The 17,850-nt window shown below is 47.8% G+C and overlaps 1 protein-coding gene, 1 long non-coding RNA gene and 1 pseudogene across 6 annotated transcripts in view; 1 reads left to right on the top strand and 2 right to left on the bottom strand.

Annotated features, from left to right (window-relative positions):
• Window positions 1-17,850, top strand: part of usp24 (ubiquitin specific peptidase 24) — a 44,925-nt gene that overhangs the window by 5,035 nt on the left and 22,040 nt on the right. For 4 of the 5 annotated variants that reach the window (XM_077017038.1, XM_077017036.1, XM_077017037.1 and 1 more), the window contains exons 2-25: window positions 5,729-5,897; window positions 6,004-6,071; window positions 6,170-6,313; window positions 6,519-6,641; window positions 8,221-8,256; window positions 8,550-8,615; window positions 9,888-9,953; window positions 10,286-10,360; window positions 10,475-10,633; window positions 10,808-10,922; window positions 12,757-12,860; window positions 13,245-13,352; window positions 13,490-13,585; window positions 13,699-13,860; window positions 14,601-14,696; window positions 15,210-15,317; window positions 15,520-15,669; window positions 15,807-15,938; window positions 16,070-16,181; window positions 16,303-16,379; window positions 16,567-16,707; window positions 16,821-16,874; window positions 16,962-17,077; window positions 17,173-17,239. In XM_077017038.1, coding sequence (XP_076873153.1) covers window positions 5,729-5,897; window positions 6,004-6,071; window positions 6,170-6,313; window positions 6,519-6,641; window positions 8,221-8,256; window positions 8,550-8,615; window positions 9,888-9,953; window positions 10,286-10,360; window positions 10,475-10,633; window positions 10,808-10,922; window positions 12,757-12,860; window positions 13,245-13,352; window positions 13,490-13,585; window positions 13,699-13,860; window positions 14,601-14,696; window positions 15,210-15,317; window positions 15,520-15,669; window positions 15,807-15,938; window positions 16,070-16,181; window positions 16,303-16,379; window positions 16,567-16,707; window positions 16,821-16,874; window positions 16,962-17,077; window positions 17,173-17,239 — 2,544 coding nt within the window. The remainder of the gene's footprint in view (window positions 1-5,728; window positions 5,898-6,003; window positions 6,072-6,169; window positions 6,314-6,518; window positions 6,642-8,220; window positions 8,257-8,549; window positions 8,616-9,887; window positions 9,954-10,285; window positions 10,361-10,474; window positions 10,634-10,807; window positions 10,923-12,756; window positions 12,861-13,244; window positions 13,353-13,489; window positions 13,586-13,698; window positions 13,861-14,600; window positions 14,697-15,209; window positions 15,318-15,519; window positions 15,670-15,806; window positions 15,939-16,069; window positions 16,182-16,302; window positions 16,380-16,566; window positions 16,708-16,820; window positions 16,875-16,961; window positions 17,078-17,172; window positions 17,240-17,850) is intronic. The other variant, XM_077017039.1, reaches the window with a different exon arrangement.
• LOC143522984 (uncharacterized) lies at window positions 8,150-14,253 on the bottom strand. Its single transcript, XR_013133191.1, has 3 exons — window positions 13,991-14,253; window positions 13,605-13,796; window positions 8,150-8,746 (listed from the first exon to the last, which is right to left on the bottom strand). It is a non-coding gene; the product is annotated as an uncharacterized LOC143522984 (long non-coding RNA).
• LOC143523601 (uncharacterized) overlaps window positions 17,275-17,850 on the bottom strand; it is a 1,238-nt pseudogene continuing 662 nt past the window's right edge.

Here is a 17,850-nt window from a genome sequence, read left to right as displayed (position 1 = left end):
AGAGCAGGCTGCAGGACTGATTTAGTCGTGCTTTTGGGGCTCTTCCCGTCGAAAATGCTGGATATTATTTCTCATTTGGGTAAAATTGGGGTGCACAGGGTGTTTTACTGAGTGCAGTGCGTATGGATTGGTTTGTGCAAGACCTTTGAGTGGAGCAGCCTGTGCGTGCACACACACACGCACACACACACACACCGAACAGAATGCACAACTGCTCTGCATCGCGGCTGGTGTGAGGCCACCACTGTTTGGTGGCGTTGGGGAAATGTTTGGTAGCATAAGGGCGTTACGAAGAGTCTTGACTTGAAATAGTAAATGTGATAGTCATGCTGCCTGTAAGAGGCACAGTTGAGCAGTATTACAGTGGATGTGAGAGGATTTCTCTTTATTACTGGCTTGTCGATACAGTATTTTCCCCTGTAGCGATTACTTTGGGATGGGTCACGACCCAATACCCAATAAACAGGGGTACTGTTGTGGGAGTCGATTGGGGACAGCATGCTTTTTTGCAGGTGCACCTTCTTGCTTTGCGTTTCCAGGACTAGGCTCACATGAATCGGAAGCTTCCAGAAGCTCTTAGATCAGTCTCAGCTCACTAAACAAATGATCCAGGAGAAAGGCTAACGTTAAGCTCTGTGTTTACACTACATAGAGGAACCGAGAGCTGTGTTTACAAACTCAAGTGCTGTGTGTGTGTGTGTGTGTGTGTGTGTGTGTGTGTGTGTGTGTGTGTGTGTGTGTGTGTGTGTGTGTGTGTACAGGAGCTTCCATTGCTCCTGGCCTCATGCCAGCAGCACTGGTGCCCCGTCTTGTGCAAAGTCAACATATAAGGTTGCAGCTCTCTGATATGTTGTTGAATATTAAATGACAGAACATGTTTCTCTAGCTGCTGGAAACCAGTCTGTGAGGTGTGTAGACTTATTTCCCCAGTGCTCTGTTTAATAGACAGGCTACCGAGTTTCCCAGTCAAGGGTTGCTTATTATCCCACTACCTCTCTGCAGGCATTGTAATCACTGTAAATCTCATTAACTTTCCCTTTGTGCTTCAGTGCAATTAAGTGGTGGTTTAAATAAATCTGTTTAAGTCTATTTAAATTTGAGTTTAAATTTTTTCCTAAACAGTCCCAAAGTCATTGAGACTGCCAACTTTTTAAGTACTAAATTAAATACAAAGAGCTTTTTGCGAGTTTTAGATCTGTTGGGAAATTTGTAATTCTTGTTCTCTGCTGGTTGATATAGTTGGAGGAGCAGAAAGCCTGACTAGTGAGTATTATGGTTTATCCGAGCCAGGAAGCTAAAATGAAGTGACATCCCCTCAGAGAGGGTGAGACAAGCCGTTGGTCCCACTGGGGCAGACATTGCACTTCCCCGCTATACTGTGTCAATGTATAATTAACAGGGGCTAAATATAGACCCCGCGTCTTTTATTATTTTTAAGGACTTTCACATGCGGAGGGCCGCAGGTCCTTCTGCTCTTCTACATGCGTAGGCTTGAACGGAAAGCGGCGGTCGAGTTGTGAGGCTGAATTAGGCCAGATAGACAGCACAGGGGAGAGGAACCCTATGGTGCTCAGGGCAGTTGAGCAGGTGCCTGGCGTTCACCCACAGCATTTGGTTACAGGGAGAGGAAGTGTCTGTGCAGTATCTGGGTTCTGCTCCACAGCTTAGTAGAACACCATGAGGTCTTTGCCTTTGTGGGCCATTGATGCACTTGCATTTACTACGTCTGCCACTTGCTCTGATCCAGAGCGGCTTGCGTGTCTTTCTCAGTAGGGCAGGTTGTGCGTCCCTCTGAAAGTCAGATCCATGACACTGGTGTTGCTAGCGCCTTGCACTGACTGTTCCACTGCACGATCTGCGGTAGGTACACAAAAAGCGTGTTTTTATGTCAACGCACCTCTGACGTCTCCGCTATTTCAGTGGGGTAGCTGTGCTCAGCTGTGGATTAAAGCTTCGTCCACACATTCTGAAACTGCATGCAAAAGAGCAAACATTTTCAGTGTGATGCGAGAAGTTAAATTAGGTAGGATACATCCCCAATCAAAAGATGAAGGAGGAAGTTGAGATGTTAAGCCGTTTCCTCAGGGATTTTGTGCACCATGAGCGAGCTAAGCCTTGCCTTAAAAGCCCAGCAGATAACACTAGCGGAGGTATTTCTCTGTGTCTGCTGGCTTTGCTTAGCAGAGACTGCTCTACTTTCTACACCACTGAAATGAGATTGGCATGATCGGCCACGCTGCTGCCAGGCTGTGAGATGCCCTCAAACCCAGAACGCAGATCAAGCCTCACTGTTGTGTCCTATTATTTGAGATGTTGATGCGGAGGGCTTTGCAGAAACTGGCCCTCGCTCAGAGGTGATATCTGACGCCCCTCGAGGAAACCCACAACACATCTGAATCGAGCCCCTTTCAGCACTTTCATTTAGTGCTTGTTTCTCTCTCTCTCTCTCGCTCCCCTTGCATATCGCTCTATCACTTCTCATTTTGCTCACTTGCTGCGTCTTTCTTGCCAAATGCCGTTCTTTCACTGTAGCAAAATTCTGTAAATAATTGAGAGCAGCGTTCACACGCTTCCTCTGATGCTTGCGTGTCCATTTGTCTGAATGAAGTCACAGGCTCCTCACGGACATGGTACTCTCTCTGACTGCTGTGCAGGAACTGTGTGACTCTGAGAAGTGCCGTCCTCTGCACTGTGGAGGTGCTCTTGAACCAGTTAATAAGCCACTTCACATTTGTACCTTAGATCTTGGACTTTGTTTTTTCCTGTCAGTTCACTTTCACGTTTGCAAAGGACTCTAATCAGTCATTAGAGTGAACTGACCTCAGCCCTTAGAGGACCCGCATAGACACACAAATTCAATACCAGCAGTGTCGCACCCATCACACACACACACGCGCACACGAGAGAGAGCCCGCCCATCGCTGAAGTACAACCGAGCAAATGAGAGAACCAGCCCTGCTTGTCTTGGCTGTTTTGCTCATCTGACTGTCGATCAGCTGTTTGTGATTCTAGGCTGAGAAATGCCACTGGTCTGACTGGACTTCTCCCAGGGACCACCGCCACTTTCTGTGCTGCGAGATGTCTGCGTGTGGTAGCGGAGGGCCCCATAACGCTGATATGCCCACGCGTGAGATGAAGAAACCTCCTCATCTGATGTCCCATCTGGGCCCCCGTAGTGCTGGGAGGACGCTTGGAGAGTGCTAGTTCACGTAGTGCTGCGCTGGGTTTCACGCCTGTAACTAGTGGGCCGAGTTCTGCGTGATTACTAAATAAAATTGCCTGAATGATTTATGTGATGCTTCTGCCAAACATTGCTGTGAACTGAACTGACAAATACATTTTTTAGCTGCAGGGTAAAACAAAACATAAAAACTAAAGCAATGAGGAAGTTTAGATGATCTTCAATAACAATAGCCTAGAAGAGGAAAGTTCTTGCCTCGTGGTTCAGAGTCATCTGTCCTTGACATCTCCACAGACTCCTTTCTTCAACTCTCCTTTTTGAACAATGACAATAGCCACACAATGCAGAAAAGATGAGTATCTGTCCTGCCGTGATTTCTACACATGAGGACTCGGTTGTCACTTCCGGCCCTGGAAAATCACCTTGCGGGTGCAAAATGAACTTGTCTATCTTTACATTGTTCTGCATTTTGCAACCTTAGGTAGAAACACCTAAAACTGCATATTAAGGCAAACACACAAAACAGAACCTGCTGTTTGGCTCCTTTGAAATTAGCCGTCCTCAGGAGCTTCTGGAAGTAGACCAACATGGATGAGTGTCACACATGACGGTGGCTCCGTGGTGCTTAGGAAAGATCTGTGTGTATTTTTCCCATGCAGGGAGAAGACGTTACTTTTCATGACAATCCCTGTCCTACTGTCTTACTCCATTCTGACCACAGTTGCTGTGAGGCGTTTGTCACAAGCGAGGGGGCAGAGGTCAGATGCTGATGCACACACTGAACGCTTATGCAAACACAACCACAAACATGGCAAAGAAGTGGGGGAGACTGACACGAGCGTGAAAGCACGCCAGTGTAACCTGAACTACCGCAGGATGTGTGAAACGTGCAGCCACACACACACACACGACAGGAGCTGAAATACATACACACACGGACAATAACAGACAGGTGCTTCACAACAAAACAAGCACCAGGCAACAAACATCAGAAGGGTGAGACCATGAGGGAAGACACACACACACACACACACACCAGACACCAACAAGACGGACTTGTGGAGGAGCGGGCCGTGTGCGTGCGTGCGTGCGTGCATATCAGACCCCATCTCATTATTTTAATAAGGTTTTGAACTTTTATCTGTGTTCATAGTGAATCTGTGTTAAATATTACAAAACATTCCTGCTCTGGCTGTGTATGTAAGACACACTTTGGTATCGCAGACCTGAACCCCTGCTCTGGAACAGAGAATGACAGGACTGAATCAAACACCTGTTTGTGATGGCCAGAAATGGAAATCATATGTCTGTTTTTCTGACTCATTGGTTAAATCATCTGATCTGATGGTCAGTGAAGGATAACACCCATGTTAAGACTTTTAAAATGTTATGTCTGAAGTGGCATCTTTGGGGACGTTTTTTGCTGAATAAAAGCACACGTCCCGGTCTTGAGTGTTAAACCTTCACTGAGACTGTGTGTGTCTCTTGATTGTGGCTAATGAATACTAATCTGTGCCAGAGCACCTCTGCTCAGGACGGGGCCCAGCTCAGCACGGCCACTTCACGCTTCATCTGATTTCACTCTGCAGGGTGACTGAGTCTGTGACTTGGAAAATCACTGCTTACTCACTGCATGAGCTTTGTGAGGCCTGGGAATGCACTCTGCCTTACAAAAGGTCTCTCACACATACACACACACACACACACACACACACACACACACACACACGTGCGCTCATGCGCGTATGCACAGACGGAGTCAGGGGGGGAGAGGAAGAGTGAGAGAGAGAAAGGGCAAACTTCACTCCTGTAGCCTGCTGACACAGGGCAACAGTTCCCGTTTGTCCTCCAAGGCTCTCAGTTATAGTTCCTCAAGCTGCACCAGGCTAGCAGTGCGCTTCGCTTAGCCTGTTAATTCAGTCCCACACCTCCTGTCCGCAGAGGTCCGTATGGAGTACAGCAAGGAGCAGTGCTAGGACCTTCCATCATTCATGAGGATTTGGATAAATGAGTAATAGATCACTGTGATTTAGGCTGAGCTGAAAGTGTGATTTTCTGTCCTCTTTTAACGGGTGCTTGTATAGAACATTTCATTAGAATATATTGCTTCACAATTGTACCAGTATTGGGTGATGTTGACATTTTTAGTTTGAATGCCGATGTTGTAACCGGTCTGTCAGTGAATCAGTTTAGCAGTCAAATGTGATTATTTGCCTATTATACATCACACAGTTACATACCAACATAACCCTGCTACACCTCAGTCAACAAAGAATGCAACAAGTAGAATATGAAAATGCCAGAAGTGTTTTACTGGTTATAGGCAATATTGTTGTGAGAGTCTGTATGTGCTTAGTCATGTGACCAGTTGAGAGCCAGAAATGTGGAACCATGAGTGCATTTCAAAAGATCCCGTCCTGTGGACAGCTTTTCTCATTTCTCCACGTTTTGAAATTTACCCTGCTGATGAAGATCACAACCACGCCTTGGTGTTTTGTTGTGGCTTGTTGCATTTACGTAACATGGACCTCTCTGTCTCCCTCTCAGAGGAGTAATGACGAAAACGGAAACTGTTCTGGAAGCAGTATGGAGTTCCCCACCACTAACCTGTATGAGCTGGAGAGCAGGGTGTTCACTGATCACTGGTCAATCCCCTACAAGAGGGAGGAGTCGCTGGGCAAGTGCCTCATTGCCTCCACCAACCTCGCCAGAATGGGTAGGGCTGCTGTGTGTGTGTGTGTGTGTGTGTGTGTGTGTGTGTGTGTGAGAGAGAGAGAGTAATAGAGCTATCATAACATCTCTTTCTTCTCCTCCATCTCCAGGCCTGGCCGATGCAGACGAGAACTGTAAGCGCTTCATGGACAGGTGTATGCCCGAGGCCTTCAAAAAGGTGCGTGTGCGTGGTGTCCGTCAGGCCTGGCAGCAGTAGCAGGTAATGATGGCTGGTGTTTATCCACCCATGTGACTCACGCTCCGCCCTCCCTCCAGCTGCTGACGTCGAGTGCGGTGCACAAGTGGGGGACGGAGATTCACGAGGGCATCTACAACATGCTGATGCTGCTGGTGGACCTGGTGGCAGAGCGGGCCAAGCAGGACCCCATCCCCACCGGCCTGCTGGGCGTCCTGACCATGGTGAGCAGCCGTGCACCAGTTTGCACCACGCCTGTTGAATGTGGTAGAGCTCCCAGTTATGAGAAGCCTGTGGAAGAGTGGGTCCCCCCCCCCCCCCCCCCCCCCCCCACACACACACACACACACACACACACACACACACACTCACACACACTCGTTACTCTCTCACATGTTCTGTGTCTCTGTCTCATTCTGTGATTGACAGGCGTTTAATCCCGATAACGAGTATCACTTTAAGAACCGGATGAAGGCGAGTCAGAGGAACTGGGCCGAGGTGTTTGGGGAGGATAGCATGTTCGCCGTCTCGCCCAGCTCTAGTTATCAGAAGGTGATCTACACCCTCCTACTGCTCTCTACCCCACCGTGTGTGTGTGTGACCGCGCGTGTGCGTGTGTGTGTGACCGCGCGTGTGCGTGTGTGTGTGACTGTGCGTGTGTGTGTGACCGCGCGTGTGCGTGTGTGTGACCGCGCGTGTGTGTGTGTGACCGCGCGTGTGTGTGTGTGTGTGACCGCGCATGTGTGTGTGTGTGTGACCGCGCATGTGTGTGTGTGTGTGACCGCGCATGTGTGTGTGTGACCGCGACGTCCCTCCTGAGAAAGTGGACTAAGAAAAAACTGAGAGAAAGATTATTGCGTGTGTGTGTGTGTGTGTGTGAGTCGCTGTGTGTGTGTGTGTGTGTGAGACCGCGCGCGCGTAAGACCGTGCGTGTGCATTTGTTTGCTTTTGTACTCAAACGATAAATCCATCCTGTCAAAGGTCAAAACTGGTTTGCATTCCCAAAATCCATCTTGCATGAACATGTGGTGTGATAGAAGTATGACTCTGCAAATTAAGCTGACGTAAAGCGTGTGTGTGTGTGTGTGTGTGTGTGTGTGTGTGTGTGTGTGTGTGTGTGTGTGTGTGTGTGTAAGAGAGGGGATGCGTGAGCTTTAATTAAATTGGCAGATGCATATTTGACAGCTGCTTTTCTGATAAATTTGTGTGTGCTTGTGTATGAATGTTTGTTTTGCTTGAAGTGAGGGGAAATTGTTATTGCATCAGGGAATCTAATATGGGCTGGGTTGGGTAACGTGCTGGGTCGGGTAACATACTGGGTGGGGTAACATGTGGGTAACGTGCTGGGTGGGGTAACATGTGCTGGGTGGGGTAACATACTGGGTGGGGTAACATGTGGGTAACATGTGCTGGGTGGGGTAACATACTGGGTGGGGTAACATGTGGGTAACATGTGCTGGGTGGGGGTAACATGTGCTGGGTGGGGTAACATGTGCTGGGTGGGGTAACATACTGGGTGGGGTAACATGTGGGTAACGTGCTGGGTGGGGTAACATACTGGGTGGGGTAACATGTGGGTAACATGTGCTGGGTGGGGTAACATGTGCTGGGTGGGGTAACGTGCTGGGTGGGGTAACATGTGCTGGGTGGGGTAACATGTGGGTAACGTGCTGGGTGGAGTAACATGTGGGTAACATGGGCTGAGTGGGGGTAACATGGGCTGGGTGGGTAACGTGCTGGGTGGGGTAACATGTGGGTAACATGTGCTGTGTGGGGTAACATACTGGGTGGGGTAACATGGGGGTAACATGTGCTGGGTGGGGTAACATGGGGGTAACATGTGCTGGGTGGGGTAACGTGCTGGGTAGCCATGTGTTCTGCCTGCACCCCAGCTTGTGTGTTTATGTGTGTTTATTCACACTTGGTGCTGTACGTATTCTCACCTTATTCTGATTTAGTTTGTACAAAAAAGGTTGAAAGCATTCTTGTGTCTTATTATTATTATTATTATTATTATTATTGCAATATAAAATACAAAGAGGCATTGGTGACTGGTGAATTGTAGGGTCTATGCCCTGTGATTGCCCTTTCATCTTTCATGTTTCTAATGGCCTTTCCTGTGCTCTTGCAGGAGCCCCATGGCTGGCTGGTGGACCTGGTGAATCGGGTATGTAATTTCATCTCTTATATTCTTCTGCATTTGCGTATGCTTTGAAAAACATGCATTTCTGACCCTGCAGTTAACACAACCACAACATTTCAGGAGCAGAAGAGCCTTCATATGCAGTCAGATTTAATTATATCAATGAAACACACCCATGAAAGAGAAACTGATTCTACCTTTTGTTAGTATGTTGGTAACTGATGTATCTCTCTCTCTCTCTCTCTCTCTCTCTCTCTCTCTCTCTCTCTCTCTCTCTCTCTCTCTCTCTCTCTCTCTCTCTCTCTCTCTCTCTCTAGTTTGGAGAAATGGGTGGTTTCACTGCCATTCAGTGCAAGCTGAACCAGGAAGAGATGGAGATTGGGGTAAGACTGGCCTCTGTGTTGACGGCCCTCTATCCAGCACAGGAGGAGCTGCTTGGCTGAAGCTCGCCTCCCCGTCTCCGTGTCCAGCGAGGAGCTCTCTAGCTGTCGCTGCTCCACTCCCTTCAGCCATTCTGCCATGAAGAGTTACAAGAAGACGGTGTCAGGAAACACAGAAGCACCATGTTTGGTTCTGAGAGTGCCGTCACTGGACAGACTCGTGTCCGCCTTCACCGACCCTCACCGGTCACTGCGCTTCCTTCTGATTCCCTTCACCGTCCCCTTCCCACACTCACAAACAGGTTCAGCCCAACCCGGGGCTCCCTGCCCAGCTCTGCAACACCCCATACACCCCATACACCCCCCCCCCCGTCTGGGTCCTGTAAAGTCGTCCTGTGTCGTGTTCCGCCCGCCCACCTTTGGGGAGGCGTGCATTAGCATGCGCCGGACGCCACGGCCGGGAGACGCAGCTCTGACAGGGAGACGATGCTTTGATTTCAGAATTTGCATGTGAATGACTCCCACAGGATGTGGGAGGGTGCTGGGGGAAACGGGGCGGGGGAGGTTAGTGTGGGGGGCGTTTGGCACGGGGGTTTGTGGGGCTACACCTGACCCAGTGTAGCGCTGGTGCCCACGGCTGGCCCTGGTCCAAGAAACCGGTCTCCTTCTCTGGCAGGAGGTGGAGCGCTGAAAGAGGAGAGAGCCGCAGGAGGAAGACACCCCCACCCCCCCCACACCCCCACCCCCCCACCCCCCCTGCCTTATTCACCCCTGCTCAGGGAACGGAAGAGAGAGTCATTTAATGAACAGAGGAGCGATTCATCCCAGTGCTGCATCTCCGCTCCTGTGGTCCAGCTTTAATGTACGCACGCGCGTTTGTTTTTCATCCTAGCTTTGAGTCAGAGTGCATTTTGGATCTAGAAGTGACGGTCCATGTTTGCTACACTAGTTTCATTTCTGCGTTCGGTTTGGAAGGAGCACAGTTGTTGTGGCTGGCCCACCTGAGGAGACGTCTGCAGTTAAACTGCCCAAAACACCTCGGGCTTGTTGATGAGAGTAACAGTCACGCACGGAAGCTTTATGACCCTGTGGTTCAGTGTTTAAGACCCTTCACGTATCGCCACCTCCAAGAACGCATGCGTTATTCTGCTTTGTGCGAGCGCGTGTGTGTGTCTGTCTGTGTGTGTGTGTGTGTGTCTGTGTGTATGCATGTGTGTGTTTGCACACCTGAACTAAAGAACTAACTCCTGAACCACCTCCTCTCTGTTCCTTCAGAGTGTGTCTGCTCTGGTGCAGCCTCTCGGTGTGTGTGCAGAATACCTCAACTCAAGCCTGGTCCAGGTTAGTGGACACCCCCCCCCCCACACACACACACACACACACACACACACACACAAGATCTCCTTTATCAGGAAAGGAATGTGTTGAGAGTGTCTCCATCATGCAGTCAGATTTATCAGATTCATTTTAGATTTTCTGAAACAAAAGCCTCTTTTTCTCATGCGATTTTGCAAAAATACTGACAGACCGAGAGGTGAAAAGAATATTGACAAACAGTAATACAAACAACAACAGGAGCAGTGTTACTGGACGCACACATGGGAGTGAGACTGGGTGAGATTTGTAGGACTGTCTGTAGCTAACCAACGCTGAGAAGCATGTGTGTCTTACAGCCTATGCTGGATCCAGTCATCCACAAGATGATCACGTATGTGCAGAATCTTGAGGAGAAGGACCTCAAGGACAAGGTACAGGTGATGCACACCACACAACACTTTTCCCCATTTAAGTTCATTGATGTTGAGGGAGGGAGTATTTCTTTGAACTCCTGTGACGTTCCTGTCCCGCGTGTCCCGCCATAGAGGCTGGTGAGCATCCCAGACCTGCTGTCCGCCATCAAACTACTGTGCATGAGGTTCCAGCGCGAGCTGGTCACCGTGGTGGACGACCTCAGGTTGGACATCCTCCTCCGCATGCTGAAGACGCCACATTTCAGCGCCAAGATGAACTCCCTCAAAGAGGTCAGGGGGCAGTGACCTCTGCCTTCCGCCACACCCAGCTGAGCTGTAGAAAGTCTTTAATAATAAAAATAACGATAGTATTAACAACAAGGCAGTACGGTTGTTGTTGGTCTGGGATTGTAGTCTTCTCAGTCCATACTGCGACCTCTGGCTGACCTCTACATTCTGCTCCAGGTGACCAAGCTGATCGAAGAGAGCACTGTGTCCAAGACGGTGAAGAACGCCATCGACACGGACCGGCTGCTGGACTGGCTGGTGGAGAACTCTGTCCTCTCAATAGCACTGGAAGGTGAGCTAATGCCCCGTCGTGGACCACGTACCTTCCGTTAACGGGGTTTCATCTTGTAATGTGAGAAATTAGCGATCAAATGTTTCCAACAGGACATGTAGGACCTGAGTTCATATCAAAAATGGAGGAGTATAATGGCAATGATGAGAACCTCTCTTGGGCCATCAAAGATGTTGGTAAACACACGGTGGATTGTAGAGCCCGGTGTGCAGACATATCCGAAGCTGTTGTTTCACGTGGGCCAGCTACAACGGGCTACACCTTTATCCACCCATGAGACAAGTTTGTGCGTCTCTTGTCTTGGGTTAAAGGGGGCGGTGTAATCACCAGTCGCCTGCATAATTCAAGAGGTGAATATCTGATTTGTCCTAATTTGTGTCACGATTACATGGTCTGACGTATAAACGCAAAATACTGATTGGCTGTTTGGACAGGCCAAAATGTTTGGAATTCATGAGCTGTTACGGTACATTATTCACATGTACCACAGGAGATCTGCCCCTCTGTAGAGGTTACAACATCTTGGTTGCTCAAATATTGAGCTTTTATTACCTGGATCAAGCCTGCTAAACGAAGGCTGGAGCTGAACTGTGAAGGACTGTAGGAGCCAGATCTGACACCCCTCCTATGAGAGGAACTTGGATGTGTGAGCTATGATCATTCTTGTACGGTGAAGTGTCATGCAGTGACTTTGCTTTTTACATTATCAACTTTGTACAGTTTTCTAGTGACTGTTGTTTGCACCTAACAGAGATGCAGATTTGTACAAATAGATCTGGATGCGTGAAGAGTGGCCAACAAAATGTTTGTGAAATGCACATTTGCAGATCCAGAAACAGAACGGAATGCCCTGAGACCTCACTCACTCCTTTTGAATATGGGCATTAATACATTTATGTTAAAAGGATGTTTTATGACTTTGAATAACAATTCCCAAAAGATTCAGTCAGTATTTTATATTCTTATTCCTGACCCATTGTGGGACAAATTAGAACTTTTTCTCATGGACAGATTAGATGAAACTGATTTGAAGTTATTCACCTCTTGAGCTTAAATAGGGATCCCCCCTTGCGACTGATATCACTTGATATCACCCGATATCACCTGCTCTTTAGCATGGCTCCCACTTGTGAAATGGTTCCCCCCCCCCCCCCCCCCCCTCTCTCTCTCTCTCTCTCTCTCTCTCTCTCTCTCTCTCTCTCTCTCTCTCCCTCTCCCTCTCTTCCACTTTCACACTTTCCCCTTCTCTTCTTTTCTCCAACACTCACGCATTTGTTTTGCGTGTTAAATGTTCACACGTGTCTCAGTCCACTTTCTCTTCACAGGTTCACAGTCACTTTTTTTCATTTTCTGTTTCTATCTTATTTTTGCATACTTGTATTAAAAAAAAAAAAAGGTTCACAGAGGACATTTATTCAATGTAGATTTTATGTAGATTTCAGTTCCAGCCACAGCTAAGGTTTTAGATGTAGAGCTTAGCATTCTGACGTGATGATTTAGGATCCATCTGGGTTTATGTTCCCTTATGCATATTTGGCATTCCATCTTAATGCTTCCCCTGCAGGCCTGCGTTGGGGTGTTACAGCAGCTAGAGCACAGAGTGGCCCTGTCCGCCTGTCCCACTGAACCTTTAATGTTGGATTATACCACTGCATACAAGTGCAGTTCTCAGATTGCAGATTTCTTAAATTGCACAAAGCTCTTTGTAGCGTCTCTGTTGTATTCAACATGTATTCAGCAGAAGGCACTGGTCTGACAGGACGCTTTAACGCCATCACTGTTCCTGTTGCATTAACTCCCTCCCCTCCCTCCCCTGTTTGTGTGTGTATTGTAGGGAACATTGACCAGGCGCAGTATTGTGACAGGATCAAGGGAATCATTGAGTTGTTGGGCAGTAAACTCTCACTGGACGAACTGTCTAAGATCTGGAGAATACAGGTGTGTTTTACTTCCTCTCCTCTCTGGAACCCCACAGTGTGTGTCACAACACTTAGGAAAGCAAGAATGCACACACAGACACACACACACACACACACACACACACACACAGACACACCAAAGGAAGTGAAAGGAACATATTTGATCGGGAGCATTTCACATTTTCATAAAGATTTCTCCCCCTGATTACATAACTACAAACTTGCCATTGGAGATCCCTAGTGATAATAAATTCCTGCAGTGCTCTGGTATACCATAATTGTCATGTAGCTCACGATTACCTTGTTTTCAGAGTGCCGTTTGTGATGTGTGTGTGTGATGCTGGTAGAAAGCGTGTGTGTGGTGTGTGTAATGTAAAATGTCCTTGAACTGCTCTCTTCCCAGTCTGGCCAGTCCTCGACGGTCATAGAAAACATCCACACCATTATCGCCGCGGCTGCCGTCAAGTTCAACTTCGAGCAGCTCACTCATCTCTTTGTCCTCATACAAAAAGTAGGACGTCAGGAGTTATGCGTCCTTACGCACATTCCTTATGTTATTTTTTTATTTGTCACCATGTGAATGGCCTTATTTTTGTGTGTGTGTGTGTGTGTGTGTGTGTGTGTGTGTGTGTGTGTGTGTGTGTTTAGAGCTGGGAGGTCGAGAGTGACCGAGTCAGACAGAAGCTGTTGAGTTTGATTGGGAGAATTGGCAGGGAGGCCCGCTCAGAAACAACAACAGTGAAGGTGTGTGTGATCTCCTCACCCTCTACACCCCATCCTCACACCGGCCGGCTGAGTGTGGCGACCTTCACTGGGGCGGCGTGATGATGCGGTGCGTGTGTGTGTGTGTGGTCCAGGTGCTGGAGGTGCTGTGGGAGCTAGCACATCTCCCCACCCTGCCCACCACGCTGGTGCAGCAGGCCCTGGAGGAACATCTCACCATCCTGAGCGACGCCTACGCCGTCAAGGAAACCATCAAGAGGAATTACATCATCAAGTGCATAGAAGACATCAAGAAGGTGATTGACGGGCCCTGACCTGTGCTCAGTCCATCTCTGTGGGCATTCAACTTTAGCTCATTAAAAAGAAACTTAAAACATTCAACTTTAGCTCATTAAAGAGAAACTTAAAACCTGTGCTGGTACTTACAGATGTTTCATCTCCTTGATCGTAGTCCTACTGTAAACGTTTTGGTGGCTTTCATTTGGTGGAGATGTTGTCTCTTCTTTGCAGCCTCTAGCTGCCAGTGAGTGTGTCTGATGGAGACGTCTCACTCTTTTACACACACCGCCTCCATCAGCCTCCTGCTCTTTCACTCTTTAACTCTACGTTGTATTACTAGCCACACAACCTATTTTTAGAGAAAGCTAATGGCAACTGCGGAAAGCAGCCGTGCACACACACACACACACACACACACACACACGGTCTGCTCTTCAGCAGTGAGCTCAGACCTATATTAGGAGCTGAGCTGGGTGTTCCAGCGTGTCTTTCTATCTCTGATGCCAGACAGATATTTGGCCAGTCGCTTAGCCTCCCACAACCATGCGCTCACACACTCACTCTCACACACTCACACTCACACACTCACGCTCACACACTCACTCTCACACACTCACACTCACACCCTCCTTCCTTCTCCTGTTCTCCGCTCCAGGCTCTATTCCAGGGTGATCTGGGTACTGCTAACTCACGGATACTAAACAGTCATACGTTCTCAGCAGAGCGCTCTGAATACAACTGCAGTTTATGTCTTTAGATACAAATACAGGAGGATTCAAAGTCTACCAGCGAGACACAGGTCTCTTTTTTAACTGGCACCTGGGGCAAGAAGAAACCAAGCTCATTGGCTAAAGTAAGAGAAGCACATTGGGGCCTTCCAAGACCCTCCCCTTATGTTTGATACTGACCAATCACAGCTTACCTTCAATCTGGTGGTATGTCACAGGCCAACCAGGTTCGGTTGCACCGGGTGAAGCAAAATTGGTGAAATGATTCTGAGGTGGTTCTTGGGGAAGCCAGACATTTGCTGGGATTCAGCAGTAGTTTTTGAACGTGTTGACTTGTCGATTTATTTCAGTATAGTTAGTAAGAAAGAATATGAATAGTCATGAATCATGAACTAAAAACTGTAATGTGTATGATTTGTAAATTTTGTATCTCCTAACAATAATAATACTGAAACATGCATAGACATTCAAATAATCTAAAAAATGTTGTCTTCAGAAATGGAATTTTTGGTTTTTATATCATGGTTCATGATTGTGTTTTATCCGTTTAAACCTGACATTGAAACCTCATCCCTAAATATCATAGACTGATTTTGTGTGTGTGTGTGTGTGTGTGTGTGTGTGTGTGTGTGTTGCAGTCATCCCAGCAGAGCAACCCTCAGGCGGTGTGGGTTGTTCCTGCCCTTCGACAGCTCCATGAGATCACTCGCTCCTTTATCAAACAGACCTATCAAAAACAAGATAAGGTAACACACACACACACCACATACACACCCAAAAACTGCTAAAACAAGACAAGGTGCACTGAAACACAAAAATACATAAAATATAAAATACAGCTGCCACAGAGGCTCCCAGCTCAGGTGGACCTCAAACCTGTGGATTTCATCATAGCATGTCTGTTTTATTTTTGGACACAGATGTAAAAGTCGTTCATGTGTTTCTCAGAGTATAATCCAGGACCTAAAGAAGAACTTTGAGATAGTGAAGCTAATCACGGGCTCTCTGGTGTCATGTCACCGTCTGGCCGTGACGGCCGCTGGCCCCAGTGGTCTCTCGGGGTCGACTCTTGTGGACGGCAGATACTCGTATCAAGAGGTACGGCGGTGGATAACAAATTAAAAGTCGATAATATAATAGTTGAATAAACTATTAGTTGAGTTGTTGTCAAATGGGGTTCGGAACATCTCCTGTGACATTTTATTCACCCTTGTGAAACCTCCGTGTTTGTGCAGTATTTGGAAGGACACCTGAGGTTTTTGGCGTTCTTTCTACAAGAGGCCAGTCTTTACTTGGTGTGGAACAGGGCTAAAGAGATCTGGGAGTGCCTGGTGTCTGGGATGGACGTGTGTGAGCTGGACCGGGAGGTAGGGCCGCCTCCTGCCTCCTTTTTGGTGCACACTGGGGTTGTTTCACGCACACTTTGTAGTGGCGTCCCTCCTTGGCGTGGTGTAATGTCGCTGTGGCGCTCTGCTAACTCCGCGTCCTGCTCCTGCAGATGTGCTTCGAGTGGTTCACCAAAGGGCAGCATGACCTGGAGAGTGACGTTCAGCAGCAGCTCTTCAAGGAGAAGGTCCTCAAACTGGAGCCGTATGAGATTACTATGAACGGTAAGGCCGTCGCAGCGCTCACCGAAGCCTTCTCAGACCTTCTCAAACGCCGTCCCACATAAGACCTCAGTGTTGGCATTGAGATCTTAAGATGATGGCGAGGTCTTGTTTCCTCTTCCAGGGTTTAACCTTTTCAAGACCTTCTTTGAAAACGTGAATCTCTCTGATCATCGTCTCAAACGGCAGGGAACACAGCTGGTAAGGCCCGGAGCTGCGCTAGCCCACCAGTTAGCGCTTCTCGCTGATTTAACTGAAGAAAGGTATTGCCAGACTAGCATGAGAGAATAGCTGGTGTGGAATGCCGGTCTAAAGCAGGGCTTTCATGTTGACCTTTGGCCTCCCGACGAGGTCGTGCTGACCGCGGTGCTTCTGCCCTACCGTGCAGTGTGTGGAGCGCTTGGACCTGGTTGGGATGGACTTCATCTGGAGAATCGCCATGGAGTCGCCCGACGAGGACATCGCCAATGAGGCCATTCATCTCATCATCAGCTACAGTTACATCAACCTCAACCCCAAAATGAAGAAGGTCAGTATACACACACACACACACACACTTACACTCAAGACTTCTCGTCTGCCACTTCACTAATTTCATGCTTTTGTGATTTTCTTTTTCGTTTCTCTCATCCCCTTACGCAGGACTCTGTGACCCTACACAAGAAGTTCATAGCAGATTGTTATAAGAGGTTGGAGGTGGGTGTCAGAATGTGGACGTTGGTCTTGTCTGTTTCGTCATGGGGCGTGTCACCAGTCCGTGTCTCCGCCTCTCTCTCTCCGCAGGCCGCTAGCTCCGCCTTGGGCGGTCCCACCTTGACTCATGCGGTCACCCGAGCAACCAAGATGCTGACGGCCACCGCCATGCCAACCGTTGCTACATCGGTGCAGTCGCCCTCCAGGTATGGCCCCGGGTTGGAGCTGGGGTCAGCAGATATTCGGTGTGGTTGTGATGCGGTTGGTTAGCGCTGGTGTGTTGAATGTTTCTCTCCTTTAGGTCTACTAAACTGGTGATCATCGAGAGGTTGCTGCTATTGGCAGAGAGATACGTCATCACAATCGAGGTGGGTTTCCAGTGTACTTCTGATTTGTCTGAGTTTTAAACAGGGTTGAAGACACGCTTTCTTGAAGACACTTGAGCAAGAACTTGAGTCAGCCCTGATTTGCATAGCTTCATTCAGTATATACATGTACGTGTAGTACATGTATATACTGAACGTGTAGTACATGTATATACTGAACGTGTAGTACATGTATATACTGAACGTGTAGTATATACTGAACGTGTAGTACATGTATATACTGAATGTGTAGTACATGTATATACTGAACGTGTAGTATATACTGAACGTGTAGTATATACTGAACGTGTAGTATATACTGAACGTGTAGTACATGTATATACTAAACGTGTAGTATATACTGAACGTGTAGTACATGTATATACTGAACGTGTAGTATATACTGAACGTGTAGTATATACTGAACGTGTAGTACATGTATATACTGAACGTGTAGTATATACTGAACGTGTAGTACATGTATATACTAAACGTGTAGTATATACTGAACGTGTAGTACATGTATATACTAAACGTGTAGTATATACTGAACGTGTAGTACATGTATATACTAAACGTGTAGTATATACTGAACGTGTAGTATATACTGAACG

This window comes from Brachyhypopomus gauderio, chromosome 9 (assembly GCF_052324685.1).
Source record: "Brachyhypopomus gauderio isolate BG-103 chromosome 9, BGAUD_0.2, whole genome shotgun sequence".
Lineage (NCBI taxonomy): Eukaryota > Metazoa > Chordata > Actinopteri > Gymnotiformes > Hypopomidae > Brachyhypopomus > Brachyhypopomus gauderio.
This window is presented reverse-complemented; position numbering and strand designations above follow the sequence as displayed.